A 27,078-nucleotide genomic window follows, 5' to 3' on the forward strand; every position below is an offset into this window, starting at 1 on the left:
CCGTTGCTCCCGCGCCTCACGGAGTCCGCGGTTGGCCACGCCCTATAATAAGCCACGCCCCTAAAACGGTAAAACCGCGCCCTCTCCCTCACGCCGGCCACGCCCCCGGAGCCGCCTCATCCCCGGCGGGCGCGCTGCCGGTAAGCGGGACGGGAGCGAGGGAACCAACGGAGCTGAGGGCGCGCCCGGGCGCGGGGCGCGTGCGTGGGAGAGCTGCGCATGCGCGCTGTGCCGCCCCGCGCTCTGTTTCGTTCGCGGTGAGGGCGAGCGGCGCGAATTCGGGAATCGGCGCATGCGCAGAGGGCGCGGGACCCGCGTACGGTGGCCGAGCGGGGCCGTGCCGCGCTCGCCTTTTGTCCGGCGGCGGCGGCGGCCGGCGGGAGCGCAGGTGGGTTGTGAGGGGGAGCGGGGCCGTGGGTGCGGCCCGGAGCTGCTGCAGCATCGCCGCCTTCATTCGGGGCTCTCTGCTCCGCTGGGAGCTGCGGGGTGGGGTCCCGCAGGCTGGCGGGGCCTGCTGAGGGTGTGGGATGCGCCGGGGCCCGGGACTGTGACGGGCACGGTGCCCTCCGTGCAGCGTGTGATAAATACTGAATCCCCATCTAAATGTCTCCTTATCCCTCTTAACTGCCGTATTTTCCCCTTAAAATAAAAACCCGGCCTTTGTATATTTTTGGTCCAGAGTTCTGAGCTTTTGTCTGGAGGAGGAACAAACCCCTTGCTTTATTTCCTGCTGGCATTAGGTTTAAAATTAGCTGTGGCCTCTCAACAGCAGGACACGGCGGGGGATCCGTCCCATCCCAGGAAAATGGGGTCCAAGCAGATCGCCCAGGAGACGTTTGATGATGCAGTGCAGGAGAACATCACCGAGTTCGAGATGGATCCCGAGGAGGCTGTGAGAGAAGCTGTGCAGCAGTTCGAGTCCCAAGGTACTGCAGGGGTTGTTACAGGCTGGGGTTTTTGCAAATCCAAAGGTTTAAAAGAATCCTGGATCGAGTGCATTGGAAAGGAGCCTTTGTGAAGTGGAACAGAGACACCATTAATGCTGACCTGGTTTTGTGGATTAATTATGACTGCAAAACTGCTTAGAGGGAAGCTGGAGGGGAAAATTTGGTCAGTGAAATTAAATTCCTTCTTTTTTCCCCCCTTAACTGACGTCTAGCTTTGTTCCAGACCTTCCAGTCAGAATTGAACATTTCACCATCTTTACAGCAAGTTCATCTTTCTTCCCTGTGGTTAACTTGGCAGCTTTTCCCTAGAACTGCAACTAATACTGTTTATTTGACTCTCATTATCCTGGGACTGATATTAAAGTTGGTTTTTGTCCCATTTTAGGTGTGGACCTGAGCAATATTGTGAAAGCTGTGCGACCTCCTGCCTCTGAGAACGGGCAGAGGCAAAAGCATCAAATCCTGCTGGTAGGAGCACAAATTGCTGCTTTCTCCTAAGGACCAGGGTTATATAAGAATAATATTATCAGTTCTAGGCCAACTTGTGCCTCTGCCCCATTTCTCTGGGAGCTCTTCATGCAGTTAATCCCATTTCTTGTGCAAATATAAAAACTCCAGGAGCTCCTTGCACTTTTCAGGGGAGGGTCTGTGGGAGGGTGGGGTCGGGTTCTGCTCCCAGGGCAGGACAGGAGGGAACAGCCTCAAAGTGTGCTCAGGTGGGGCTCAGGAGGGATTTCCTCATGGGAAGGGTGGGGCAGGGGCTGCCCAGGGGGGTTCCACTTATCCCAGCTGCTCCAAGCCCTGTCCAGCCTGGCTGTGGATGCTCCCAGAGCTGGAATGAGCTGGTTGGACCCAGTTCAGCTGGTACTGGTTAGTCTGGTGTCCAGTGGAGGTTGGCTACAATAACCCCCAAGGCTAAGAAAGCCAATGGCCCCTGGCCTGGATCAGGAGTGGTGTGGCCAGCAGGAGCAGGGAGCTCATTCTTCCCCTGGACTCAGCACTGGTGAGGCCACACCTCGAGTGCTGTGTCCAGTTCTGGCCCCTCAGTTTAGGGAGGACGTTGAGGCACCCAGGCTGGTGAGGGGCTTGGAACACAAACCCTGTGAGGAGCAGCTGAGGGGGCTGAGGTTGTTCAGCCTGGAGAAAAGGAGGCTCAGGGGTGGCCTTATCACTCTGTACAACTCCCAGAAAGGTGTTTGTTCTCAGGTGGGGTTGGTCTTTCACCAGGCAGCACTGACAGAATAAGAGCCTTAAGCTGTGCCAGGGGAAATTTAGGCTGGATATTAGTAAGAAGTTTTTCAGAGAAAGAGTGATAAAGTCTGCCCAGGGAGGTGGTGGAGTCACCATCCCTGGATGTATTTAAAAAAAAAACTGGATGTGGCACTAAGTGCCATGAGGGGTCTAGTTGAGGTGTTAGGCTGGGTTGGACTCAATGATCTTGAAGGTCTCTTCCAACACAGTGATTCTGTGAATTCTGTAAACTCTGTGAATTCTGTGACAGTGGTGACAGAAACTCCTGCCCCTCCAAGGCTTCTGTGCACAGAGCTACCCTTGGGCACAACCATTACCCCCATAACACCAAACTGATTTCAGACTAGAAAACAAGCAGGTGCAGCAGTGGCTGTCAGGCAGGTGCAGGTGTGGCTGTCAGGCGGGTGCAGCCGTGGCTGTCAGGGAGGTGCAGCCGTGGCTGTCAGGCAGGTGCAGCAGTGGCTGTCAGGTATAGCAGTGGCTGTCAGGTATAGCCGTGGCTGTCAGGTATAGCCGTGGCTGTCAGGTATAGCAGTGGCTGTCAGGCAGGTGCAGCCGTGCCTGTCAGGTGCAGCCGTGCCTGTCAGGTGCAGCAGTGGCTGTCAGGTGCAGCAGTGCCTGTCAGGTGCAGCCGTGCCTGTCAGGTATAGCAGTGGCTGTCAGGCAGGTGCAGCCGTGGCTGTCAGGTGCAGCCGTGGCTGTCAGGTGCAGCAGTGGCTGTCAGGTGCAGCCGTGCCTGTCAGGTGCAGCCGTGCCTGTCAGGTATAGCAGTGGCTGTCAGGCAGGTGCAGCCGTGGCTGTCAGGTGCAGCCGTGGCTGTCAGGTGCAGCAGTGGCTGTCAGGCAGGTGCAGCCATGCCTGTCAGGTGCAGCCGTGCCTGTCAGGTATAGCAGTGGCTGTCAGGCAGGTGCAGCAGTGGCTGTCAGGGAGGTGCAGCCGTGGCTGTCAGGCAGGTGCAGCAGTGGCTGTCAGGCGGGTGCAGCAGTGGCTGTCAGGCAGGTGCAGCAGTTGCTGTCAGGCGCAGCCGTGCCTGTCAGGTATAGCAGTGGCTGTCAGGCAGGTGCAGCCGTGGCTGTCAGGTGCAGCCGTGGCTGTCAGGTGCAGCAGTGGCTGTCAGGCAGGTGCAGCCATGCCTGTCAGGTGCAGCCGTGCCTGTCAGGTATAGCAGTGGCTGTCAGGCGGGTGCAGCAGTGGCTGTCAGGCGGGTGCAGCAGTGGCTGTCAGGCAGGTGCAGCAGTGGCTGTCAGGCAGGTGCAGCAGTGGCTGTCAGGCGGGTGCAGCAGTGGCTGTCAGGGAGGTGCAGCCGTGGCTGTCAGGGAGGTGCAGGTGTGGCCGTCAGGCAGGTGCAGCCGTGGCTGTCAGGCGGGTGCAGCCGTGGCTGTCAGGCGGGTGCAGCCGTGGCTGTCAGGGAGGTGCAGCCGTGGCTGTCAGGCGGGTGCAGCCGTGGCTGTCAGGCAGGTGCAGCCGTGGCTGTCAGGCGGGTGCAGCTGTGGCTGTCAGGTGCAGCAGTGGCTGTCAGGCAGGTGCAGCAGTGGCTGTCAGGCGGGTGCAGCAGTGGCTGTCAGGGAGGTGCAGCCGTGGCTGTCAGGCGGGTGCAGCCGTGGCTGTCAGGCGGGTGCAGCTGTGGCTGTCAGGTGCAGCAGTGGCTGTCAGGGAGGTGCAGCCGTGGCTGTCAGGTGCAGCAGTGGCTGTCAGGGAGGTGCAGCAGTGGCTGTCAGGTGCAGCAGTGGCTGTCAGGCAGGTGCAGCCGTGGCTGTCAGGGAGGTGCAGCAGTGGCTGTCAGGCGGGTGCAGCAGTGGCTGTCAGGGAGGTGCAGCCGTGGCTGTCAGGGAGGTGCAGCCGTGGCTGTCAGGGAGGTGCAGCAGTGGCTGTCAGGGAGGTGCAGCAGTGGCTGTCGGGCGGGTGCAGCAGTGGCTGTCGGGCGGGTGCAGCAGTGGCTGTCGGGCGGGTGCAGGTGTGGCTGTCGGGCGGGTGCAGCAGTGGCTGTCAGGCAGGTGCAGCAGTGTCAGGTGCAGCAGTGGCTGTCAGGGAGGTGCAGCAGTGGCTGTCAGGCAGGTGCAGCAGTGTCAGGTGCAGCAGTGGCTGTCAGGCAGGTGCAGCACTGACTGTCAGGTGCAGCAGTGGCTGTCAGGCGGGTGCAGCCGTGGCTGTCAGGCAGGTGCAGCAGTTGCTGTCAGGCGCAGCCGTGCCTGTCAGGTATAGCAGTGGCTGTCAGGCGGGTGCAGCAGTGGCTGTCAGGCGGGTGCAGCCGTGGCTGTCAGGCGGGTGCAGCAGTGGCTGTCAGGCAGGTGCAGCACTGACTGTCAGGTGCAGCAGTGGCTGTCAGGGAGGTGCAGCAGTGGCTGTCAGGGAGGTGCAGCAGTGGCTGTCAGGCAGGTGCAGCAGTGGCTGTCAGGCAGGTGCAGCAGTGGCTGTCAGGTATAGCAGTGGCTGTCAGGTGCAGCCGTGCCTGTCAGGTATAGCAGTGGCTGTCAGGTATAGCAGTGGCTGTCAGGCAGGTGCAGCCATGCCTGTCAGGTATAGCAGTGGCTGTCAGGTGCAGCCGTGCCTGTCAGTTGCAGCCATGCCTGTCAGGTATAGCAGTGCCTGTCAGGTGCAGCAGTGGCTGTCAGGTGCAGCAGTGGCTGTCAGGTGCAGCAGTGGCTGTCAGGTATAGCCGTGGCTGTCAGGCAGGTGCAGCCGTGCCTGTCAGGTGCAGCAGTGGCTGTCAGGTGCAGCCGTGCCTGTCAGGTGCAGCAGTGGCTGTCAGGTGCAGCCGTGCCTGTCAGGCGGGTGCAGCACTAACCCCGCTGTGCCCCCAGACCCTGGAGTCGCTGAGCAGAGCCGTGGCGGGGCCGGACGAGGCCGAGGTGCCGCGGCAGCTGTCGGCGCTGGCGGCGCAGTGCAGGGAGCAGCTCGCCTTCCGCTACCTGGCCGGCCGCAACGGCGCCTACCCCGTGCTGCTGTCCGCCTGCCAGCTGGCTGCAGGGGACAGGGATTTGCTGCTGCAGGCCTTGTCCACGCTGGCTGCCCTGCTGGATGGGCAGCCCGACCTGCTGGACGCCGCTGGGCAGCAGCTGCTGCTGCGGGAGCTGCGGGAGCGGCGCGAGGACGCGGAGATGACGCTGGCCGGGATCCGCTGCGTCAGGCACGCCTGCCTCAAGCACGAGCAGAACAGGCAGGACTTTGTCAAGGGTGGGATCCTCCCTCTGCTCACCGGGGCCATCACCCAGCACGGGCACAGCGCTGAGGTGGTCAGGGCGGCGGCCTCAGCCCTCAGGATCATGACGTTCGACGATGACATCCGTGTGCCCTTCGGGCACGCCCACGACCACGCCAAGATGATTGTCCTGGAGAACGATGGGTTGAGAGTTCTCATTGAAGCTGCAAAAGGTAAAAGTCACCCTGGGGGTGTTGATCCTAATGGGGAATCACCTGGGGTTTCTTCTCTCATTGTCGTGGGAATCACCCGGGATTTCTTCTCTTACTGTCTCAGGAGTCACTTGTGATTTCTTCTCTCACTATTACAAGAATCACCCAGGATTTCTAATCTCATTTTCTGATTTCTTCTCTCACTGTCTCAGGAGTCACGTGTGATTTCTTCTCTCATTATTACAAAAATCACCCAGGATTTCTTCTCTCACTGTCTCAGGAGTCACTTATGATTTTTTTATCTCATTGTTTTGGGAATCACTTGTGATTTCTTCTCTCATTGCCTGATTTCTTCTCTCATTGTCTCAGAAGTCACTTTTGATTTCTTCTCTCATTGTCACAAGAATCACCCAGGATTTCTTCTCTCACTGTCTCGGAATCACTTGTGGATTCCTTCTCTCATTGTCTGATTCCTTCTCTCATTGTCTGATTCCTTCTCATTGTCATAACTTGAAGCACCTCAGAGGTGATTCAGGAGTTTTTCACTCAAATGGAGTCTAATTCTATAACTAAATGTGCCCTGAGAGATCCAAAAAGTGCCCTGAGAGATCCAAAAAGTGCCCTGTGGTGCTGCTGATAACCGTGGAGCAGTGGGACTGTCAGAGCAGTTTTTCACTGAGTTTAGGAACTGTTTAACACCTTCAGGTTGTCTCTGCTGAGGTGCTTCTTGCCCAGACAACACACTGTGACTGTCTAGGAACAGAATGAGCAGGTGTCATCTCTTTTAATACACAAAACAAAATGTGCTGTTTCCTATTTAATTAATCACAGCTTAATTCTGCACTAATTCCTGTCTCCTGTCTGCTCCAGCCTTCAGGGATAACTCGGGGGTTCTCAGCGAGCTCTGTGCCACCCTGTCCCGCCTCTCTGTCAGGAACGAGTTCTGCCAGGAGATCGTGGACCTGGGGGGGTTGGATTTCATGGTGACCCTGCTGGCTGACTGCATGGAGCACCCGGTGAGCACTGGGGAGGGCTCCTGGCAGCAGCTGGAAGGAAGGGCAGGAGAGTTAAGCCACAAGCAGCAGAGGTTTGTGTGCAGAAGGGAGACAGGAGTACTGGAATTTTGTTTGAATAAAGGGAGAGGCCAGGGGCAATGCTTTGGATTGAATCTCCCTTTGATTCCTTTGAATCTCCCTTAGAATAAAGGGACAAGCATTCTCCTGAGGTCTCTCCAGTTTTTGGAGGATGCAGCCTCCTTTTTATCCCAATTTCCCTCTCTCTTTCCCCATTGGCTGAGGTACCTGAGAGGTCCAGACTCCCCAAACACCTGATAGCTGAGATTCCCCTCTAATGTACAACCCTCCCTTTTAATTTTTAATTCTTATGGAATTCATGGTTTTTCCCCATTGCTTCTTTCATCTTCCAATATCCAATTTCATTCATCAGCAAACCTACAGTTTGTTTATAAATACAAATAAATATAATTTTTTTTTCATTCATCAATCAGTGGAATCCATCCCATATTTTCTTTTATCTCTCAGTGCTGCTTTGATCCACCAGCAGACCCACAGCTTGTTTGTAAAGACAAACCCATCATTCCTCTCAGGAATGAAGTTAATTTTAATGAATGTGCAGCATTTTAGGTGCAGTTAGAGTTGAAACCCCTCTGATCCTCATTTACAGAATTAAATACTCTGCAGGTAAAATTTGTGAGATTCTTTATCCTCCAGTTCTACCAGCAGAGCTCTGCTTGCTCCCAGAAAAACTGAATGTTTGTTTTTCCACCATTCCAGCTAGAAGAGATTCATGAGGATTTAAATGCTCAAATATCTCATTTTTTTAAGCTTCACTGATGGTGTGGCAGAGATTTTCAAGATCTGTTATGTGGCAAGGAAGTGACTGAGGGCAAAGTTTTTGTAGCTGATAATTGCCACAACCACTGCCATGGTTCTGGTCACCCAACAATGTGGGGGACACCCATTCTCCCACAATGGTGGGTGTCCTGGTTTGAAGGACTGGTGGCTGCCAAAAAAGGCAGAACCTTCTCTTTGTAATGGACAATGTAAACCCCCTCCCTCCAAATTATTATAATTTTGAAATTAAGGGGCTTTCAGGCAAAGATAGAGGAATTAGGAATAACAGTTCTTTACTGGGAAAATTAAAATAGCAATGCAGTATTACACAGAACAATCCCAACCCTGCCAGAGTCAGAATCCAAGCTGACACCCGTCAGTCAGTCAGGGTGTTGGCACAGTCCCATTCAATGGTGGCTGCATCCTCCTGCAGGGGCAGATGTGGTTCAGCTGGAGCAGTGCTCCTGGAGAAGGTGCAGTTTCCTCTGAAGCTCCAGGGATGATGTGGAAAGGTCTGGTTTTCCTCTGGAATCCAGTGGAAAGGTGGAAACTTGGTGTCCCAAATCTCAGTTTTTATGTGGGTAGGAAAGGCTTGGCTGCTCCCCTGGCTGGAGCATCTCCCATGGGATGATGGAATTTTATCAGCCATGCCCTGGGACTCACTGGCCATGAACAGGAGATATCTCCTGGAGGGAGGATGGGCTGTGGGAAGATAAAGATGATTGCCCAGCTGGTTTAAAGATGGCCCATGAGCAGATAATGTGTGCCAGGAGATCAGGGTCCAACAGCTGGGGACAGAATCCACATTTCTGGCCACAGCACCCGTGTGGGGGATGTTGTGCTTTGCTTTGCAGTCCCTCAGGCTCTCCCTGCTGCTCTCTGAGCTGTGTTTCTCCCGGGCAGGACGTGGTGAAGCAGGTGCTCAGCGCCATCCGCGCCGTGGCCGGCAATGACGACGTCAAGGACGCCATCGTGGGCGCGGGGGCCACCGAGCTGATCGTGCTGGCCATCAGCCACCACCTGGGCAACCCTCAGGTAACCTCCAGGGCAGTGAGAATCCCCTCTGGGATGGGGCTGGAGCTCAGATCCAGCTGCAGGATAGGTGCTTGTTTGATAAACCTTGGATGCAGAGTAAAAATCGGTGTGAATTTAGGGATTTTTTCCAGCTTAAAAATTGTTTGATTTTTCTTATTCCTGAATCAGATGGGTAGTGGGGATGGTGTTTGACACCTCTGGAAATTGTGAAGGTTGGAAACACCTCTAAGATCATTATTCCAACCCTCCCTTTGCTTTATGTGCCAGATGTCACAGCGGGAAAAATTTAAAACAATATAAAACCAGCTCCAAAGCTGCCCTAAGAGCAGAGAAGTGTCAGTTTTGTGAGGCTGGGAGGTGCAGGGGCCGTGCTGAGCTCTGCCCTGTGTGTTGCAGATCTGTGAGCAGGGCTGTGCTGCCCTGTGCGTGCTGGCCCTGCGCAAACCCGAGAACTGCAGCGTCATCATGGAGGGCGGCGGGGCCCTGGCAGCTCTGCAGGCCATGAAGGCCCATCCCAGAGAGGTGGCTGTGCAGGTATGTCCTGTCACACCTGTGCAGGTATGTCCCTGTCACAGCTGTGCAGGTATCTATGTCCCTGTCACAGCTGTGCAGGTATCTATGTCCCTGTCACAGCTGTGCAGGTATCTATGTCCCTGTCACACCTGTGCAGGTATCTATGGTCCTGTCACAGCTGTGCAGGTATCTATGTCCCTGTCACATCCCAGAGAGGAAGCTGTGCAGGTATGGCCCTGTCACACCTGTGCAGGTATGTCCTGTCACACCTGTCCCTGTCTCACCTGTGCAGGTATCTATGTCCCTGTCACACCTGTGCAGGTATCTATGGCCCTGTCACACCTGTGCAGATATCTATGTCCCTGTCACCCCCAGAGGTGGCTGTGCAGGTATGTCCTGTCACACCTGTGCAGGTATCTATGGCCCTGTAACACCTGTGCAGGTATGGCCCTGTAACACCTGTGCAGATATCTATGTCCCTGTCACACCTCTGCAGGTATGGCCCTGTCACACCTCTGCAGGTATGGCCCTGTCACACCTGTGCAGGTATCTATGTCCCTGTCACACCCCAGAGAGGTGGCTGTGCAGGTACCTATGGCCCTGTCACACCTGTGCAGGTACCTATGGCCCTGTCACACCTGTGCAGGTATGTCCCTGTCACACCTGTGCAGGTATGGCCCTGTCACACCTGTGCAGGTACCTATGGCCCTGTCACACCTGTGCAGGTATGTCCCTGTCACACCTGTGCAGGTATGGCCCTGTCACACCTGTACAGGTATCTATGGCCCTGTCACACCTGTGCAGGTATGGCCCTGTCACACCTGTGCAGGTATCTATGGCCCTGTCACACCTGTGCAGGTATGTCCTGTCACACCTGTGCAGGTATCTATGGCCCTGTCACATCCCAGAGAGGTGGCTGTGCAGGTATGGCCCTGTCACACCTGTGCAGGTATGGTCCTGTCACACCTGTGCAGGTATGTCCTGTCACACCTGTCCCTGTCTCACCTGTGCAGGTATCTATGTCCCTGTCACACCTGTGCAGGTATCTATGGCCCTGTCACACCTGTGCAGATATCTATGTCCCTGTCACCCCCAGAGGTGGCTGTGCAGGTATGTCCTGTCACACCTGTGCAGGTATCTATAGCCCTGTAACACCTGTGCAGGTATGGCCCTGTCACACCTGTACAGGTACCTATGGCCCTGTCACACCTGTGCAGGTACCTATGGCCCTGTCACACCTGTGCAGGTATGGCCCTGTCACACCTGTACAGGTATCTATGGCCCTGTCACACCTGTGCAGGTATGGCCCTGTCACACCTGTGCAGGTATCTATGGCCCTGTCACACCTGTGCAGGTATCTATGTCCCTGTCACACCCCAGAGAGGTGGTTGTGCAGGTATCTATGTCCCTGTCACACCTGTGCAGGTATCTGTGTCCCTGTCACCCCCAGAGGTGGCTGTGCAGGTATCTATGGCCATGTCAGCTCTGCTCACTCAGGCACAGCTGGGTTTGGGCTCTGTTCCTATTTCTTTGGGGGTTTTTTTTTACTTTACTTGTCAAATTCTGTGCTTGTCTGCAAAAATCACTACCCCTGAGCTTCCCTCCAAAATCACTGATCCCTGAGCTACCCTACAAAACCACTGACCCTTGTCCTTCTCTAGGAAACCATTGACTCCTGAGCTTCCCTACAAAACCCCTGAGCCCTGTCCTTCCCTACAAAACCCCTGAACCCTGTCCTTCCCTACAAAACCCCTGACCCCTGTCCTTCCCTACAAAACCCCTGAACCCTGTCCTTCCCTACAAAACCCCTGAACCCTGTCCTTCCCTACAAAACCCCTGAGCTTCCCTAGGAAAACCCCAGTGCTCCTCTACAAAACCCAAAAACCCCTGACCCTCTGCTTCCCTACAAAAGCCCTGAGCTTCCCCACAAAAACCCCTGAGCTTCCCTAGGAAAACCCCAGTGTTTCCTACAAAACACCTGACCCCTGTCCTTCCCTCCAAAACCACTGACCCTGAGCTTCCCTAGGAAAACCTCAGTGTTCCCCTACAGGAACCTCAGTGTTCCTCTACAAAAACCTAAACCCCCTGCCCCTGTACCCCCTCCAAACACCCTGACCCAGTGTTCCCCTACAAAAACCCCGTGCCCCTGTGCCCCCTCCAAACACCCTGACCCTGAGCTTCACTACAAAACCCCAGTGCTCCTCTATAAAAAAAACCCTGACCCTGAACTCCACTACAAAACCCCAGTGCTCCTCTACAAAAAACCCCAAACCCCCTGACCCTGAGCTTCACTACAAAACCCCAGTGCTCCCCTACAAAAACCCCAAAATCCTTGACCCTGAACTCCACTACAAAAACCCCAGTGCTTCCCTCCAAACCCCCTGACCCTGAAGTCCCTACAAAAACCCAAGTGCTCCTCTACAAAAATCCCCAAAACCCTTAACCCTGAAGTCCCTACAAAAACCCCAATGCTTCCCTCCAAACCCCCTGCCCCTGTGCCCTCTCCAAACCCCCTGACCCTGAGCTTTCCTGCAAAACCCCAGTGCTCCTCTACAAAAACCCCAAACCCCCTGACCCTGAGCTTCCCTGCAAAACCCCAGTGCTCCTCTATAAAAAAAACCCTTGACCCTGAACTCCCTACAAAAACCCCAGTGCTCCTCTACAAAAACCCCAAAACCCCTGACCCTGATCTCCACTACAAAACCCCAGTGCTTCCCTCCAAACCCCCTGACCCTGAGCTTCCCTGCAAAACCCCAGTGCTCCTCTAAAAAACCCCAAAACCCCTCATCTCCACTACAAAACCCCAGTGCTTCCCTCCAAACCCCCCTGACCCTGAAGTCCCTACAAAAACCCCAGTGCTCCTCTCCAAAACCCCTGACCCTGAGCTTCCCTGCAAAACCCCAGTGCTCCTCTATAAAAAACCCCCTGACCCTGAAGTCCCTACAAAACCCCAGTGCTCCTCTACAAAAACCCCAAACCCCCTGACCCTGATCTCCACTACAAAAACCCCAGTGCTCCTCTACAAAAACCCCAAAACCCCTGACCCTGAAGTCTCTACAAAAACCCCAGTGCTTCCCTCCAAACCCCCTGCCCCTGTGCCCCCTCCAAACCCCCTGACCCTGAGCTTCCCTGCAAAACCCCAGTGCTCCCCTACAAAAACCCCAAAATCCTTGACCCTGATCTCCACTACAAAACCCCAGTGCTTCCCTCCAAACCCCCTGACCCTGAAGTCCCTACAAAAACCCCAGTGCTCCTCTACAAAAACCCCAAACCCCCTGACCCTGAGCTTCCCTGCAAAACCCCAGTGCTCCTCTACAAAAACCCCCTGCCCTTGTGCCCCCTCCAAACCCCCTGACCCTGAGCTTCCCTGCAAAACCCCAGTGCTCCTCTACAAACCCCCTGCCCCTGTGCCCCCTCCAAACCCCTTGACCCTCATCTCCACTACAAAACCCCAGTGCTTCCCTCCAAACCCCCTGACCCTGAGCTTCCCTGCAAAACCCCAGTGCTCCTCTACAAAAACCCCAAAACCCCTGACCCTGAAGTCTCTACCAAAACCCCAGTGCTCCTCTACAAAAAACCCCAAAACCCCTGACCCTGAAGTCCCCACAAAAACCCCAGTGCTCCCCTCCAAACCCCCTGACCCTGAGCTTCCCTCCAAACCCCAGTGCTCCCCTCCAAGCCCCCCTGCCCCGTGCCCCTGACCCTGCTGTCCCTCCCAGAAGCAGGCCTGCATGCTGATCCGGAACCTGGTGTCGCGCAGCCGGGACCTGTCGCAGCCCATCCTGGCCATGGGCGCCGAGCCGCTCATCAGCGAGGCGCGCGCCGCGCACCGCGACTGCGACGACGTGGCCAGGGCCGCCCTCCGCGACCTGGGCTGCAAGGTGGAGCTCAGGGAGCTCTGGACTGGCCAGAAGGGGAGCCTGGCTCAGTGAATCCTGCCTCAGTGAATCCTCTTTCCACCGAGCACGGGAGATCCGAGGCGCCTCTGCGATCTCGTGGGAGGTTCTGCTGTTGGATTGTTGCCCCGAAGCAAACGCGGCTTGGGACAGGCTGCAGGGAACTTTTTGGGTTTTTGTTTTTTTTAATCCCATCCCCCCCCACGGGAGCTACAGCTGAAATGGCTTTTCTGCATTCACGGGCTGCAAAATCAACTCTGTGTAGTGATCGTTCCCTGGGTCATCTCATGGCTGAAGGTGATCTGCTCTCCCCTGTGTGCAGCACGGGGCTGTTGTCCCCATGAGAGTGGCTCTCTCCTGCCAGAGTTTGGCTGCTGGTTCCCATTTGTCCCCCTGGTCAGGGGCTGGATGAGGAGGAATCCCCCAGCATTTGTGAATGTGCTCTCCCTGTCCCATTCCCCTCTTCTTTTACTGCTGACCCCACTCTTGTGTCGCTGCTTTGTTTGGGATTTTTCTGCCAGCCTAACATTTTAAACAAAAAAAAAAACAGCAAAGTGAGGATTTGGGATAACATCCAAAGGAACTGTTGGCATCCAGGAGGAAAGTTCACGAGGAGCAGGGCAGGGACTGGCAGTGTGGTGGGAATCCCAAAGTGGGGCTGAGCTGGCTGCAGGCAGCGCTGGGAATCCCTTTGCCACCTCTCAGCACCTCCCTGCACCCAGGAATCATTTCATGGCCGAGAACCTCGAGGACCTGAGGCAAAACTGTGGATTTGTGGGCTCTGAAAGGCTCTGAAGTTTCTCTGAAGGCTTTTGTGCCAGCCTGAGCCTTCCTGCGCCGCTGCCGCCGCTGTTTTTGTGAGTGGATGTTTTTAATGTGATATTCTCTGTAGAAATGGTGACCTTATAAAAACATACAAACCTTCCAGGGCTGCTTGGCTCTTTGTGGAGCCCTTTTATTTATTTTTTTTTTGTGGCAGGAAAAGCAAGGAGGTGGGAAATGCAGAGTTAGTGAGTTAAAACCTCCCTGAGCCCTCTGCCAGCAGATTGCAAAGGTCAGTGTGTTCTGCAAAGCTCTGTGCAGAGGCTGCCTGGCTGCTCTCTGCCTGCTGGGGGAAGAGCTGGAGGGCTGAAAGGATCCTCACAGAGTGGAGAAGAGCTGGTGGAAAATGCAGAATTACATTTTGGGGAGAGGCGGATTGCTGAGGGCAGCGTATTCCCAAGCTTTACCTTTCTGCTGGGTTTGGGATGGGGGAGAATAAACGGGATTTGATTTCCATCCCCTTTAACCAAGAGCTGAGCTCTCGCCTCCAGTCCCTGGGGTTTGAACCCTGGGGACCGGGCAGAGCCGGGGCCGGGCGGGATCCCCGGTGTGACCGGGCCGGTACCGGAGCTGCAGGGTGGAACCGGGAGGGATTGTCGCTCCTCGAGCCGGGAGCAGGGCTGTTCGGGATCCCCGGTTGGGGCTCTTTGGGCTCCCCACGGGGCTGTCTGGCCTCCTTGCGCGCTCTCCGGTCTCCCCGGTCCGGCTCTTGGTTGGGGCTCTTTGGGCTCCCTACGGGGCTGTCTGGCCTCCCTGTGGGCTGTTCGGTCTCCCCGGCCCGGGTCTCGGGTCTCTCCGGTCTCCCCGGCTGGGGCTGTCCGCTCTCCCCGCTCTCTCCGCCCCCGTCCCTCACGCTCCCCGCCGCTACCGACGCCCCGCCCCTCCCCTCTTGCCGCGCCTCTCCATCACCCGATTGGCCGGCTTACCTGTCAATTATCTCATCTCAGCCAATCAGCATGCGCGGCTCTGCCCCCGCCTCGCTGATTGGCAGCTCGCCGTGGCACGCCCCGCCTCCCGCGGCGCAGCGGGGGCGGCCTGGCGGCGGCGGACGCGGCCGGGGCGGACGCGCAGCGGAGCCGGTGAGTGCGGGAGCGGCGCGGGGCGGCTGCGCTGCGCCCTCAGCGCCGGGACGCGGCTCCCGGGGCGCTGCGGCGGCGTCAGGCGGCGGTGACATTGCCGCGGCCTCCGGAGGGGTCACCCCGGGCCGGCCGGGCCCACCTCGGGAATGCGGGGGAGCGGCGGGATCGGGATCGGGGCCTTGGCGGCGTTGGGGCGGGAGGCCCGGCCCGGTTCGGCCCGCAGCGCCCGGGCCGCGCCTCCTCCTGCGCCGCCGCCTTCGCTGCTCCGTGTTTTCCTCCCCTTCGTTTTGCCTCCTGCTTCTTCTTCCCCTGCTCCTTTCCCTGCCTGCTTTACCTGCCTGTTCTCCCAGTTTCCCCGTCCTTTTCCCTGCCTGTTCTCCTGCCTTTCCAGCCCCCTGCTCTCCCTGTTTCCCACACTTTCCAGGAATTCTGCCCTGCCCTGCTGCCCTCTGCGTGCCCTGACACCTTTACAGCGTGTCCCAGTGTCCCTTTATGTGCCCTGCCACCTTCCCAGTCTGTCCCAGTGTCCCTTTCCCAGCCCTGCCACCTTCCCAGTCTGTCCCAGTGTCCCTTTCCCAGCCCTGCCACCTTCCCAGTCTGTCCCAGTGTCCCTTTCCCAGCCCTGCCACCTTCCCAGTCTGTCCCAGTGTCCATTTTCCTGTCCTGCCACCTTCCCAGTCTGTCCCAGTGTCCATTTTCCTGCTCTGCCACCTTCCCAGTCTGTCCCAGTGTCCCTTTATGTGCCCTGCCACCTTCCCAGTCTGTCCCAGTGTCCCTTTATGTGCCCTGCCACCTTCCCAGTCTGTCCCAGTGTCCCTTTTTGTGCCCTGCCACCTTCCCAGTCTGTCCCAGTGTCCCTTTATGTGCCCTGCCACCTTCCCAGTCTGTCCCAGTGTCCATTTTCCAGCCCTGCCACCTTCCCAGTCTGTCCCAGTGTCCCTTTTTTCCTGTGCTCCTTCCCCCAGTCCAAGCTGGGCTCACCCAAACATCATTTCCAGATGCAAAATTCCATTTTTATCACGTTTATTTAAATCTCTGAAAAGCTGAAAATGAAGCAAAGTGACATTTCTGTGCTGAGGGATGAAAATCCAGGAGACACAGGAGGTGCTGAACACAACTCCTGCTTTTCCCACAAAAAAAACCCAAAAAAACTTCCAGGGTGGAACTCCCAAGACAGGTGGAAAATGCTGGAAAAGCCCCAGCAGGGTCACTCAGGCTGGAATTTGGCTGGAATTTGGTGCTGCAGCTTTAAACCCAGGCTGGAGGTGTCAGGGATGAATTTTTGTGTGTGTTGATGGATTATTTCCCATTTTTTTATGTGTATTAATGGATTTTTTCCCCATTTTTTTGTGTGTATTAATGGATTTTTTCCCCTTTTTTAATGTGTATTAATGGGTTTTTTCCCCATTTTTTAATGTGTATTAATGGATTTTTTCCCCATTTTTTATGTGTATTAATGGATTTTTTCCCCATTTTTTAATGTGTATAAATGGATTTTTCCCCCATTTTTTAATGTCTATAAATGGATTTTTCCCCCATTTTTTTGTGTGTATTGATGTATTTTTTCCCCCAGTTTTTGGTGTGTATAAATGGATTTTTCCCCTTTTTTTGTGTATATTAATGGATTTCCCCCCCCCTTTTTTTGTGTGTATTGCTGGATTTTCCCCCATTTTTTATGTGTATTACTGGATTTTCCCCCAATTTTTTATGTGTATTAATGTATTTTTCCCCCATTTTTATGTGTATTGATGGATTTTTTTTTCCTTTTTTGTCCTTTTTTTTTTTCTTTTTTCATGTATATTGAGGAATTTTTTCCCCTTTTTTATGTGTATTAATGGATTTTTTCCCCCCTTTTTTATGTGTATTAATGGATTTTTTTCCCCCCTTTTTTATGTGTATTAATGGATTTTCCCCCTTTTTTCATCTGTATTGAGGATTTTTTTTCCTTCTTGCTGATAATTTGGAACAAAAGTTGATTTAATCCCACCAACAACCTGTGGCTGAAAGAATTTCAAAATACCCAGAGCTGGGGATATTCAATTTATTTTTGGCAAACCCAAGGAAGTGCAGGAATTTTATTTATTTATTTTTTATTTTTGGCAAACCCAAGGAAGTGCAGGAATTTTATTTATTTTTTATTTTTTTATGTGTCAAACTGGGTTTTAGGAGGTTGCATAAAATTCAAAACCACAGCATGTGATGGGCTTGGTACAGGTCAGACAGGTTTGCTGTCAGAAAAAAAAAAAAAAACCCTCAGGAACCAGGAGTAATTTAATTTTTAATTTTTTTTTTTTTACAAACTTTGCTGTTACTTAAAGGAAGATTTATTCAGATTTGTCCATTTTTTGTGTGTGTAACAATAAAAACCCTCAGAAACCAGGAGGTTCTAAATAATAATTTATTTTTTTTAGTCACTTTGCTGCTACTTAAAGGAAGATTTATTCAGATTTTTCCTTTTTTTATGTGTGATGGGCTTGGTACAGATCAGACAAAAAATAACAAACTCAGGAACCAGGAGTAATTTATATTTCTTTTGGAGTCACTTTGCTGCTACTTAGAGGAAGTTTTATCTTTTTTTTTTTTTTTTTTTTGGTGTGTGAAAAAAAAAATAAAAAATAAAAAATAAACTGATAATAATAATAATATAATACTACTAATATAATAATGGTAATGATGATAATTATAATGATAATATAATAATAATAAACAACTAATACTACTAATAATATACTAATATAATAATGATAATGATGATAATAATAATAATAAACAACTAATACTACTAATAATATAATAATACTAATATAGTAATAATAATAATAACCTAATACTAATAATATAATAATATCATAACATTATAAATATTATATAAATAATAATATTATAATAATTATTATTTGTTAATGATAATTAGATATTATAATTATAATTATTATAATTATATAAATAATTATAATTATTATATAAATAATAATATAATGATAATATAATAATTATAATGATGGTAATGATAATAATAATAATATACTAAGACTAATAATAATAATAATAGTAAAATAAAAATTCTTCACTTTCTGGTGCTGCCTGGTAAAGGGAATTTTTGGGAAAGGATTTGAAAGAATTTCAGTGCAAACAGCTCCTCAAGGTCACCAAATAAATGAGGTTTGGAGTTCTTTGCTTTAGTTGAGTTTTAAATCTTTAAATCTTTAAATCCACTTTTTTTTGGTTGTTGTTGTTGCTGCAGGGTCAGAGGTGAAACTCTGTTTGTTCTGTGAAGCCTGAATTTCCAGAAAGGGAAAAATTAATTGGAATTTTATTAAAAAATTAATTTTGCAAAAAGGAATTTTTTAAGGATCAATTTTATAAAAATCAATTTTATTTCTTTGAAAAGAGCCCAGTTTAAGCCCAAAGCTGCTGTGTGTGTGCTGGGTCATTAAATCCTGCCAGAATGAATTAATTACTGCAGGGGGGGCAGGGAGGGAAAGGGGAAATTCCATTTCCACACTTGTGCTTCACCATGGAAGCTTTGAATCTTTTTTTTTTTTGTTTTATTTTGTGGTTTTTTTGTGGGTTTTTTTTGTTTTTTGAGGTGGTTGAAACTGCTGAGCTGTTCCTGGAATCACTCATTTTGTGAAGTAGTTGCTGGCAAAGTTCTATGAGCTGGGAGCTGCTGAAATTCCAAATAATCCCATTTTTAAACCCCCCCTGTGCTGGGATTTGTCCCTTTGGGAGCCTCCAGCTCAATGGAAAAATGAATGGATGGAAAAAGAATAATATTTTTATTTAATAATAGATATTTATTTAATAATAGATATTTATTTAATAATAGATATTTATTTAATAATAGATATTTATTTAATAATATATTTTTATTTAATATATTTTTGTTTAATAATATATTTTTATTTAATATATTTTTGTTTAATAATATATTTTATTTAATAATGTATTTTATCTAATAATATATTTTATTTAAAATATTTTTATTTAATAATATGTTTTTATTCAATAATGTATTTTTATTTAATAATATATTTTATTTAATAACATATTTTATTTAGTAACATATTTTATTTAATAATATATTTTATTTAATAATATATTTTAGCTAATAATATATTTTAGCTAATAATATATTTTTATTTAATAATATATTTTTATTTAATAGATATTTTTATTTAATAAATATATTTTTGAAAATCTAATAATATTTCATTGCTATTTCCTCAAGGAAAAAAAAAAAACAACAACTTTTTGGAGCTCAGGGAGGGATTATGGATTTTTTTTTATTTTATTTTTTATTTTTTTTTCTTGGAAAAAGAAAAACTTTTTCTTGTGCCCTCCCTGAGATAAAGCAGGTGGCAGATAAGAGCAGTTTGTGCCTGGAGATCCTTGCAAAAAAAAAAAAAAAATTCCCTTTTCTCCTTCCAGTTCCATGGGAATAATGGGAATAATCTGAATAATTGGAATATTCAATTTATTTGCCAAAATTCCCTTTGCTCCTTTCCAGCTTCATGGAAATAATCTGAATAATGGGAATAATCTGAATAATGGAAATAATCTGAATAATGGGAATAATCTGAATAATCTCTTTATTTTCCCTTACTAAAATTCCCTCAGCTCCCTCAGGATAATTGGAATAATTTGAATAATCTGAATATTTTCTCTGTTTGCCAGAATAATCTGAATAATGGCAATAAATGGAATAATTGCTCTTTTTTTCTCCCAGTTCCCTCAGAATAATGGGAATAATTGGAATAATCTGAATAATTGGAATAATCTGAATAATCTCTTTATTTTCTTTTGCCAAAATTCCCTCTGCTCCTTCCCACCTCCCTGGGAATATTCAGAATAAAGAAAATAATCAGAATAATCAGCCCCATTTCCCAGTGACCCTGGTTTAGGGCAGAACCTCTAAAACTAGACCAGAAATTGAGATTTTTATTCAGTTTTTTTTGGGGGGGGAAGGAATCAGGAGCAGCTTTTATTTGTGCTTCAGAGCAAAGCACACCTAAAAAATTGCACTTAAAAAAAAAGTTGAGCTAAGTTTAGAAAAGTTGAACTCAGTTTGAAAAAATTTAAGATCAAAAAAAAAAAATTTTAAACCCCAAAAAAAATAATTTTAAACCCCAAAAAAAAAAATTTTAAACTCCAAAGAAATAATTTTAAACTCCAAAGAAATAATTTTAAACTCAAAAAAAAAATTTTAAACTCCACAAAAATTAGGTTTTTAACTCCACAAAAATTAGGTTTTTAACTCCACAAAAATAAGGTTTTTAACTCCAAAAAAAAAAAAATTTAAACTAAAAAAATAGGTTTTAACTCCAAAAAAATTAGTTTTACACTTTGTACTTTGAATAAATGCTTCTGAATTTTGCTATAAAAACACAGAGTTGCTCATCAGACTTTTACTCCCAAAATCTCATTTTTTAGTGATTTTTTTTTCCTCTTTATTCCCCAGGGAATGCAGGATCCAGATGTGTCACAGGGACTTGTGTAACTCCTATAAAAATAACCCACAAAAAAAAAAAAAAACACATTTAATCCCCAGTTTTGTTGTTGTTTTTTTTTTTTTTTTTCTTTTTTTTTTCTTTTGGCTGTGTGGGGAGAGATCCAAAATAAAGGGATTTAACAAAAATATCCTGTGGTTTTTACTGGGTTATTTAATAAGTGAGTTACAAAATAATCTGGTTTTTAATAGCCTGGCACTGCAAATCCAAAGCAAAACTTTAAATTCAGATTAAATTTTAAAATAATTTTTGGTTTTCTGTGAATTATTTCTCAAAATAACTCCCTGAGATCAGAATCCAGCCCGAGTTCAAAATAAAATCCAACTTTGAGGCCAGCAAAAGGGAATAAAAAGAATAAATAATAATAAAAAAATAAATTAAATAAATATTTTTGCATTTGAGCCTCTGTGTTGATGTGTAAAATTAAATGTATAAACAGGTGTTTGTAGGCTCAAAAAATAAAAAAAAAAGGAATTTATCTAAACAGGATAAAAGGGAGTAAATTGATTTCATCTTTAGGCAAAAAAAAAAAAAAAATTAAAAAAATTTAAAAAATAAATTTAATTTGGCAAATTTCCTTTCAGGCCTTTCTTCCTCAGTCATTTTATATAAAAATAAAATAAATATAATATATATTTATAATATATATAATATATTATATAATAAATATAAATAAAATTTTGCATTCCAGAGCCCTTGAGCAGCATTTCTATTTCTGGGGGGTTATTTTTGGCAGTGATCAATCTGATATTGTGACCTACATTCCTTTATTTCTCCACCTGGGATTTCCTTCAGGCTTTGGCTGGAAAATTGGAATTTTACAAAACAGTTTTTCCAGGGGGGGATGAGAAGGGAAGGAAATGATTAAAAATAATTAGAAATATTAATTAATTGTTTTCTTCAAGTGCAGAATAATTCTGGGTCTGCTCCTGATGCTTGTGGGAGTTTTTTTGTTCTTTTGGGAAGGAACTTTGAGGGAACTTTATCAGGTTGTGTCAGGTCTTATATCCCAAAAAAATCTGGAGTTTTTCTTCCCTGAGTTTCCAAAATCCACTCAGGAACTGAATTTGTGTTTTCCTAAAGTTTTGAATTTGTAGATTTGTCTTTCCCCAGAGTTTTGGATTTGTGAATTTGTGTTTTCCCAAAGTTTTGGATTTGTCTTTTCCCACAGTTTTGGATTTGTGTTTCCCCAAAGTTTTGGATTTGTGTATTTGAGTTTCCCCAGAGTTCTGGATTTGAGTTTTCCCAAAGTTTTGGATTTGTGGATTTGTCTTTTCCCAAAGTTTTGGATTTGTGTTTTCCCAAAGTTTTGGATCTGAGTTTCCCCAAAAAATTTGGATTTGTGGATTTGTGTTTCCCCAAAGTTTTGGATTTGATTTTCCCCAAAGGTTTGGATTTGTGTTTCTCCAAAGTTTTGAATTTGTGGATTTGTGTTTTCACAAAGTTTTGGATTTGTCTTTCCCCAGAATTTTGGATTTGTGTTTTCCTTAATAGTTTTGGATTTGTGTTTTCCTTAATAGTTTTGGATTTGTGTTTTCCTTAAAAGTTTTGGATTTGTGTTTTCCTAAAGTTTTGGACTTGTCTTTTCCTAAAGTTTTGGATTTGTCTTTTCCCACAGTTTTGGATTTGAGTTTCCCCAGAGTTTTGGATTTGATTTTCCTCAAAGTTTGGATTTGTGGATTGGTGTTTTCCCAGAGTTTTGGATTTGTGGATTTGTCTTTTCCCACAGTTTTGGATTTGTCTTTCCCCAAAGTTTTTTATTTGATTTTCCCCAAAGTTTTGGATTTGTGGATTTGAGTTTCCCCAGAGTTTTGGATTTGTCTTTTCCCAAAGTTCTGGATTGGTTTTTTCCCCAGAGTTTTGGATTTGTGGATTGGTGTTTTCCCAAAGTTTTGGGAATGAGGAGAAGCTTTGGGGTGATGGAATTGCAGCCTTGAGGGCCTGAGGACAAAAAAAGATGGAGGGAGGCAATTTCCAAATTTTCAAGTGTCTGGAGTGGCAGAAAAAGAGGCAACAGCTTCACACTGGAAAAATGGGTGGGATTTTGGGATGGAATTTTGGGCTGTGGGAAGGAATTTTGGTGGTTTTGGAATCCCCAGAGAAGCTCAATCCCTGGAAATCCCCAAGGGACAAGGTGGTGGAAGGTGTGGGGTGGAGGAAATGATCCTAAAAATCCTTCCCAGCCCATCCCATTAATTTGGGATGATTAAAAACCTCCAGGTGTGTTTTCCCAAAATTTGGGAATGAGGAGAGACTTTGGGGTGGTGGAATTGCAGCCTTGAGGGTCTGAGGGCAGAAAAATAGATGGAGGGAGGCAGTTTCCAAATTTTCAAGTGTCTGGAGTGCCAGGAACAGCTTCATGCTGGAAAATGAGAATGTGGGTGGGTATAATGGGATTTTGGGATGGAATTTTGGGATGTGGGAAGGAATTTTGGTGGTTTTGGAATCCCCAAGGGCCAAGGTGGTGGAAGGTGTGGGATGGAGGAAATGATCCTAAAAATCCTTCCCAGCCCATCCCATTAATTTGGGATGATTAAAAACCTCCAGGTGTGTTTTCCCAAAGTTTTGGAGCGAGGCTGAGGCTCCTTCATCCCAAATTGGTCACACCTGAGTTCAGCCAGGCTGAGCTTTGTGTTTAAAACCTGCCTGGGAAATGAGAGCTGCCATTAATTTGTGAGGGAAAAAAAAAACCAGGTCAGCGAGTCTGCAAGGTGCTGACAAGCATAAAGTACCTGAGATGGCTCAAAAAAGGGAAAAAAATGGCTGGAAATGTTAATTTTTTTTTCCTACATAAGCAAAATGTTGTGCTTGAGGTGTCAAAAGGAAATGCTGAGGGCAAGAAGTGCCTGGATTCAGGAATTCTCATTTCCTAATAGAAAAAGTGATAGAAAAGTGATTTTTTGTCCTTGCCCACCTCAGAGTTCTCACAGCTTCAATTCCAGTCCTGAATATTCCAAAAGCTGCAGCACAAAAGGCAGAAATATCAGAAAGAGCTTTTAAAAAATAGCAAATGATTCCATTTAAATAGAATTGTTTTTCTTCAGCCAAGGTCAGGCTGACCTTTCCTCTCTTGGAGGGTGGGTTTGGGATATTTCAGAGCAGGAAAATCCTCTGCAATCCCTCCTGGGTGAAAAGGGAATCCTGAAAGGCACCAGCTGAGATCCCAGAATATCCTCTGTGGCACGTGTGAGCCACTGGATCCCTCTATTCCCAAAAATAACCTCCCTTTGCTCATGGCTGGCACTATTTATTCCATTCTTTTCCAAAAGGTTTTGAATTTCCACCTTCCCTTCTCCAATTCCCTCAGCAGTCCCAAAGAGCCACCAAAATCCTCACTGGGAGAGGGCAGGATCTGCTCCTTTTTTCTATAAATTCTGGATTATATTTTATAAATTTTGGAGTTTTATTGCAGCTTGTGGGGTGAGAAAGGTGAATGTGAACAGCACCAAAGCAGCACCCTAAAAATCAATTTACACCTAAAAGGAAGAGCATGGCACCAGGAAATTCCTTTTTCTGGGAATGTGGGATGGAGGGAATGATCCTAAAAATCCTTCCCAGCCCATCCCATTAATTTGGGATGATTAAAAACCTCCAGGTGTGTTTTCCCAAACTATTTCTATTAATAATGGTCCTGGGGGTGGGTTATCCCCCTCTCTGCTTTATCACCAGGATTTTTCCCCCTTTTGACACTTTTCCTTTTGGTTTTTGGGTTCCTTTTAGGAGCTGGAGCTCTCCTGCCCCCGTGGGAGTGTGACTGGTATGGGTAATGGTGTGAGAGAAGCTCCAGTGGAATTCCAGAGGGATGTGGAGCCCATCACAGCCAGAATTCCTGCAGAGGTGAGAGCAGGAGCTGGGCTGGGACCCCAGGGGGGGAATTCTGCCCTGGGATTCACCTGGAAGGATGTGGAGATCTTTGGGAGAGATCAGAGGGATGGAGCAGTGGGGAAAAGCTGGGAAAATTGGGATTGTCCAGCCTGGAAAAGCTCCAGGGTCACCTAATTGTGACCTCTCCAGTGTGGAGAGGATTTGGGATGAGGGATGGAGGGACAGGACTCAGGGAATGGATTTAAACTGGAAAAAGGGGAATTTGGGTGGGATATTGGGAAGGAATTCCCAGAGAAGCTGCTCCTGGATCCCTGGAAGTGTTCAGATGTTGGGGAAGTGAAGCTAAAAGGACTTTCCAGAGCCTAAAAGGGCTCCAAGAGAGCTGGGAAGGGATTTGGGATGGAAGGACAGGACACAGGGAATGGATTTGAACTGGAAAAGAGGAATTTGAGTGGGATATTGGGAAGGAATTCCTGGCTGGGCTGGAATTCCCAGAGCAGCTGTGGCTGCCCCTGGATCCCTGGAATGTCCAAGGATGGAGAAGAGAAGCTCCAGAGAAACCTTGGAGCTGTTTCCAGGCTCCAGGAGAGCTGGGGAGGATTTGGGGTGAGGGATGGAGGAACAGGACACAGGGAATGGATTTGGGATGGGAATTCCAGTCCACAGGGAATGGCTCCAAACTGGGAAAGGGGAATTTGGGCTGGAATTCCCAGAGCAGCTGTAGCTGCCCCTGGATCCCTGCAGTGTCCAGGGCCAGGCTGGAGCAGCCTGGGATGGTGGAAGATGTCCCTGCCCGTGGGATGGGATGGATTTTAACCCCTTCCAACTCAAACCAGTCTGGGATTTGATCTCTGGGATCCCCAAAATCCTCAGGGTTTGCTCAGTCCATGGAATGTGCCCCTCTGAGGGGATCCAGAATTCCCAAATGGCAGGCAGGGCAATTCCCACCCCAGGGCCACCAATCCAGGATTTATTTCCCTGCTCCTGGGTGGGTAAAATCCCTGGAAAAAGGAGCTGGTGCCTCGTTTGCTGTGGTTAAACCCAAATCTGGGGCTGAAGTTCAGCTTTGCTCAGCTGCCCTCACACCCAGGCAGGGCTTGGGAGGGGGGATTGAGCTGATCCAGGACTTTTGGGTCATAAACATTAACTTTGGGGGTTGGGAAACATGCTGGAAACAAGGAAAATGTGAACTCCTCTCATGCACAAAGTGTCAAAAGTTCACACACCAAGCCTGGGCTTGTTCTCACTCCAGAATCTCCACAGGGCTGGATTTTGTGGCTTTTTTTTTTTTTTTTTTTTTTTCTCTCTGTGAGAGAAAAATGCTGATTTTATAAATCTGAGCTGTGGCAGGAATGCCAAGAGCAAAATCCCTCTCATTCCACCCAGCAGAGGGGGGAAAACTGCCTGGATTATCCTCTGGGGCTTGGAATGATGTGGGAATAGGGATCTTCCAGAAACTTCCCTTCTGTCCATGCCTGAATCATGGGGAGGGAGAAGAAAAGAGAATAAAACAGGGAGAAAACAGCACATGCAAGAGGAATTCTTGGAATTTTGCCTCATGATCCAAGCAGGAATTCACTGTGCTGGACATTCAGTGAAACATTTTGATCCAAATCCTGGCCCTGGGGTGAATGCTGCAGAAAAGGTGAAATATTCTTTGTGGGATTGATTTTTTTTTTTTTCCTACTATCCAATTTTTATTTTATTTTCAGGATAACCAGGAGAAGAAGAAAGTGCTGAACTCCCTGATGTCTGGGGCACTGGCTGGGGCTGTGGCTAAAACTGCAGTGGCTCCTCTGGACAGGACAAAAATCATGTTCCAAGGTGAGTCCTGTGGGCTTTTCCCAAATTCTGTTTTTAATTTTGAGCCCTTTGAGCCCATCCAGCTCCTTTTCCAGGAGATGTGGAGACTCTGGGAGGAGAGATTTGGGCTGTGGGAGTTCCCTGCTGAGGGCTGGATGCCCAATTTGTGCACAGTTTCTCCCCAAATTGTGCCCAGATTCTCCCCAAATTGTGCCCAGATTATCCCCAAATTGTGGCCAGATTCTCCATAAATTGTGCCCAGATTCTCCCCAAATTTTCCCCAAATAGTGCCCAGATTCTCCCCAAATTTTCCCCAAATTGTGCCCAGTTTCTCCCCAAATTCTCCCCAAATTGTGCCCAGTTTCTCCCCAAATTCTCCCCAAATTCTCCCCAAATTGTGCCCAGTTTCTCCCCAAATTGTGCCCAAATTCTCCCCAAATTGTGCCCAGTTTCTCCCCAAATTCTCCCCAAATTGTGCCCAGTTTCTCCCCAAATTCTCCCCAAATTGTGCCCAGTTTCTCCCCAAATTCTCCCCAAATTGTGCCCAGATTCTCCCCAAATTGTGCCCAGTTTCTCCCCAAATTCTCCCCAAATTGTGCCCAGTTTCTCCCCAAATTCTCCCCAAATTGTGCCCAGATTCTCCCCAAATTGTGCCCAGTTTCTCCCCAGATTCTCCCCAAATTGTGCCCAGTTTCTCCCCAAATTGTGCCCAGTTTCTCCCCAAATTCTCCCCAAATTCTCCCCAAATTGTGCCCAGATTCTCCCCAAATTGTGCCCAGATTCTCCCCAAATTCTCCCCAAATTGTGCCCAGTTTCTCCCCAAATTGTGCCCAGTTTCTCCCCAAATTCTCCCCAAATTGTGCCCAGTTTCTCCCCAAATTGTGCCCAGTTTCTCCCCAAATTCTCCCCAAATTGTGCCCAGTTTCTCCCCAAATTCTCCCCAAATTGTGCCCAGTTTCTCCCCAGATTCTCCCCAAATTGTGCCCAGATTCTCCCCAAATTGTGCCCAAATTCTCCCCAAATTCTCCCCAAATTGTGAGGCAGAATTCACTGGAGCTGCTGCATCCCTGAATGCTGACAGAAAATGAAATTCCTCTGGCTGGAATGGAGAATTCCCTTGTGCTCAGCAGGATTTGGGGATTTTGGGATCCTCCAGTTATCCCAGAGGGAGCAGCACAGACCTTTAATTCAGG

At 48.4% G+C, this 27,078-nt stretch overlaps 2 protein-coding genes and 2 long non-coding RNA genes across 18 annotated transcripts in view; 3 read left to right on the plus strand and 1 right to left on the minus strand.

Annotated features, from left to right (window-relative positions):
- The first annotated feature begins 61 nt into the window (after positions 1–61).
- ARMC6 (armadillo repeat containing 6) lies at positions 62–13,771 on the plus strand. 14 transcript variants are annotated; one of them, XM_056512595.1, is made up of 9 exons: positions 66–140; positions 770–926; positions 1,333–1,415; positions 5,000–5,570; positions 6,420–6,565; positions 8,306–8,437; positions 8,834–8,971; positions 9,108–9,203; positions 12,670–13,771. In XM_056512595.1, the coding sequence occupies exons 2-9, from the start codon at positions 806–808 to the stop codon at positions 12,880–12,882; spliced, it is 1,500 nt and encodes a 499-aa protein (XP_056368570.1). In that variant the 5' UTR covers positions 66–140; positions 770–805; the 3' UTR covers positions 12,883–13,771. The 14 variants fall into 14 exon arrangements, with proteins under 14 accessions (XP_056368571.1, XP_056368570.1, XP_056368575.1 ...); XM_056512587.1 differs by having other exon boundaries at positions 124–388; XM_056512588.1 differs by having other exon boundaries at positions 124–388; positions 12,673–13,771.
- On the minus strand, positions 8,937–11,089 carry LOC130264427 (uncharacterized). Of its 2 annotated transcripts, XR_008842465.1 has the most exons (6): positions 11,067–11,089; positions 10,297–10,786; positions 9,801–9,891; positions 9,518–9,530; positions 9,196–9,219; positions 8,937–9,003 (listed from the first exon to the last, which is right to left on the minus strand). It is a non-coding gene; the product is annotated as an uncharacterized LOC130264427 (long non-coding RNA). The 2 variants fall into 2 exon arrangements; XR_008842464.1 differs by lacking the exons at positions 9,196–9,219; positions 9,518–9,530 and having other exon boundaries at positions 8,997–9,170.
- Positions 13,772–13,847: 76 nt separating the features above from the next.
- The window catches only part of SLC25A42 (solute carrier family 25 member 42), a 24,394-nt gene continuing 11,163 nt past the window's right edge, over positions 13,848–27,078 (plus strand). The window contains exons 1-3 of the mRNA XM_056512586.1: positions 13,848–14,747; positions 23,978–24,094; positions 25,795–25,906. Of these exons, the coding sequence (XP_056368561.1) occupies positions 14,094–14,747; positions 23,978–24,094; positions 25,795–25,906 (883 nt within the window). The 5' untranslated portion in view covers positions 13,848–14,093. The remainder of the gene's footprint in view (positions 14,748–23,977; positions 24,095–25,794; positions 25,907–27,078) is intronic.
- LOC130264428 (uncharacterized) lies at positions 19,964–20,645 on the plus strand. Its single transcript, XR_008842466.1, has 2 exons — positions 19,964–20,019; positions 20,063–20,645. It is a non-coding gene; the product is annotated as an uncharacterized LOC130264428 (long non-coding RNA).

The sequence above is a fragment of the Oenanthe melanoleuca genome, chromosome 28 (genome assembly GCF_029582105.1).
Source record: "Oenanthe melanoleuca isolate GR-GAL-2019-014 chromosome 28, OMel1.0, whole genome shotgun sequence".
Lineage (NCBI taxonomy): Eukaryota > Metazoa > Chordata > Aves > Passeriformes > Muscicapidae > Oenanthe > Oenanthe melanoleuca.

Coding starts and splice junctions, on each gene's coding strand:
- ARMC6 (XM_056512587.1), top strand. CDS start 293: ATGCGCAGAGGGCGCGGGACCCGCGTACGGTGGCCGAGCGGGGCCGTG. Junction 927..1,332: donor GCAGCAGTTCGAGTCCCAAG/GTACTGCAGGGG, acceptor GTCCCATTTTAG/GTGTGGACCTGAGCAATATT. Junction 9,204..12,669: donor GCCCTGTCACACCTGTGCAG/GTATGTCCTGTC, acceptor TGTCCCTCCCAG/AAGCAGGCCTGCATGCTGAT.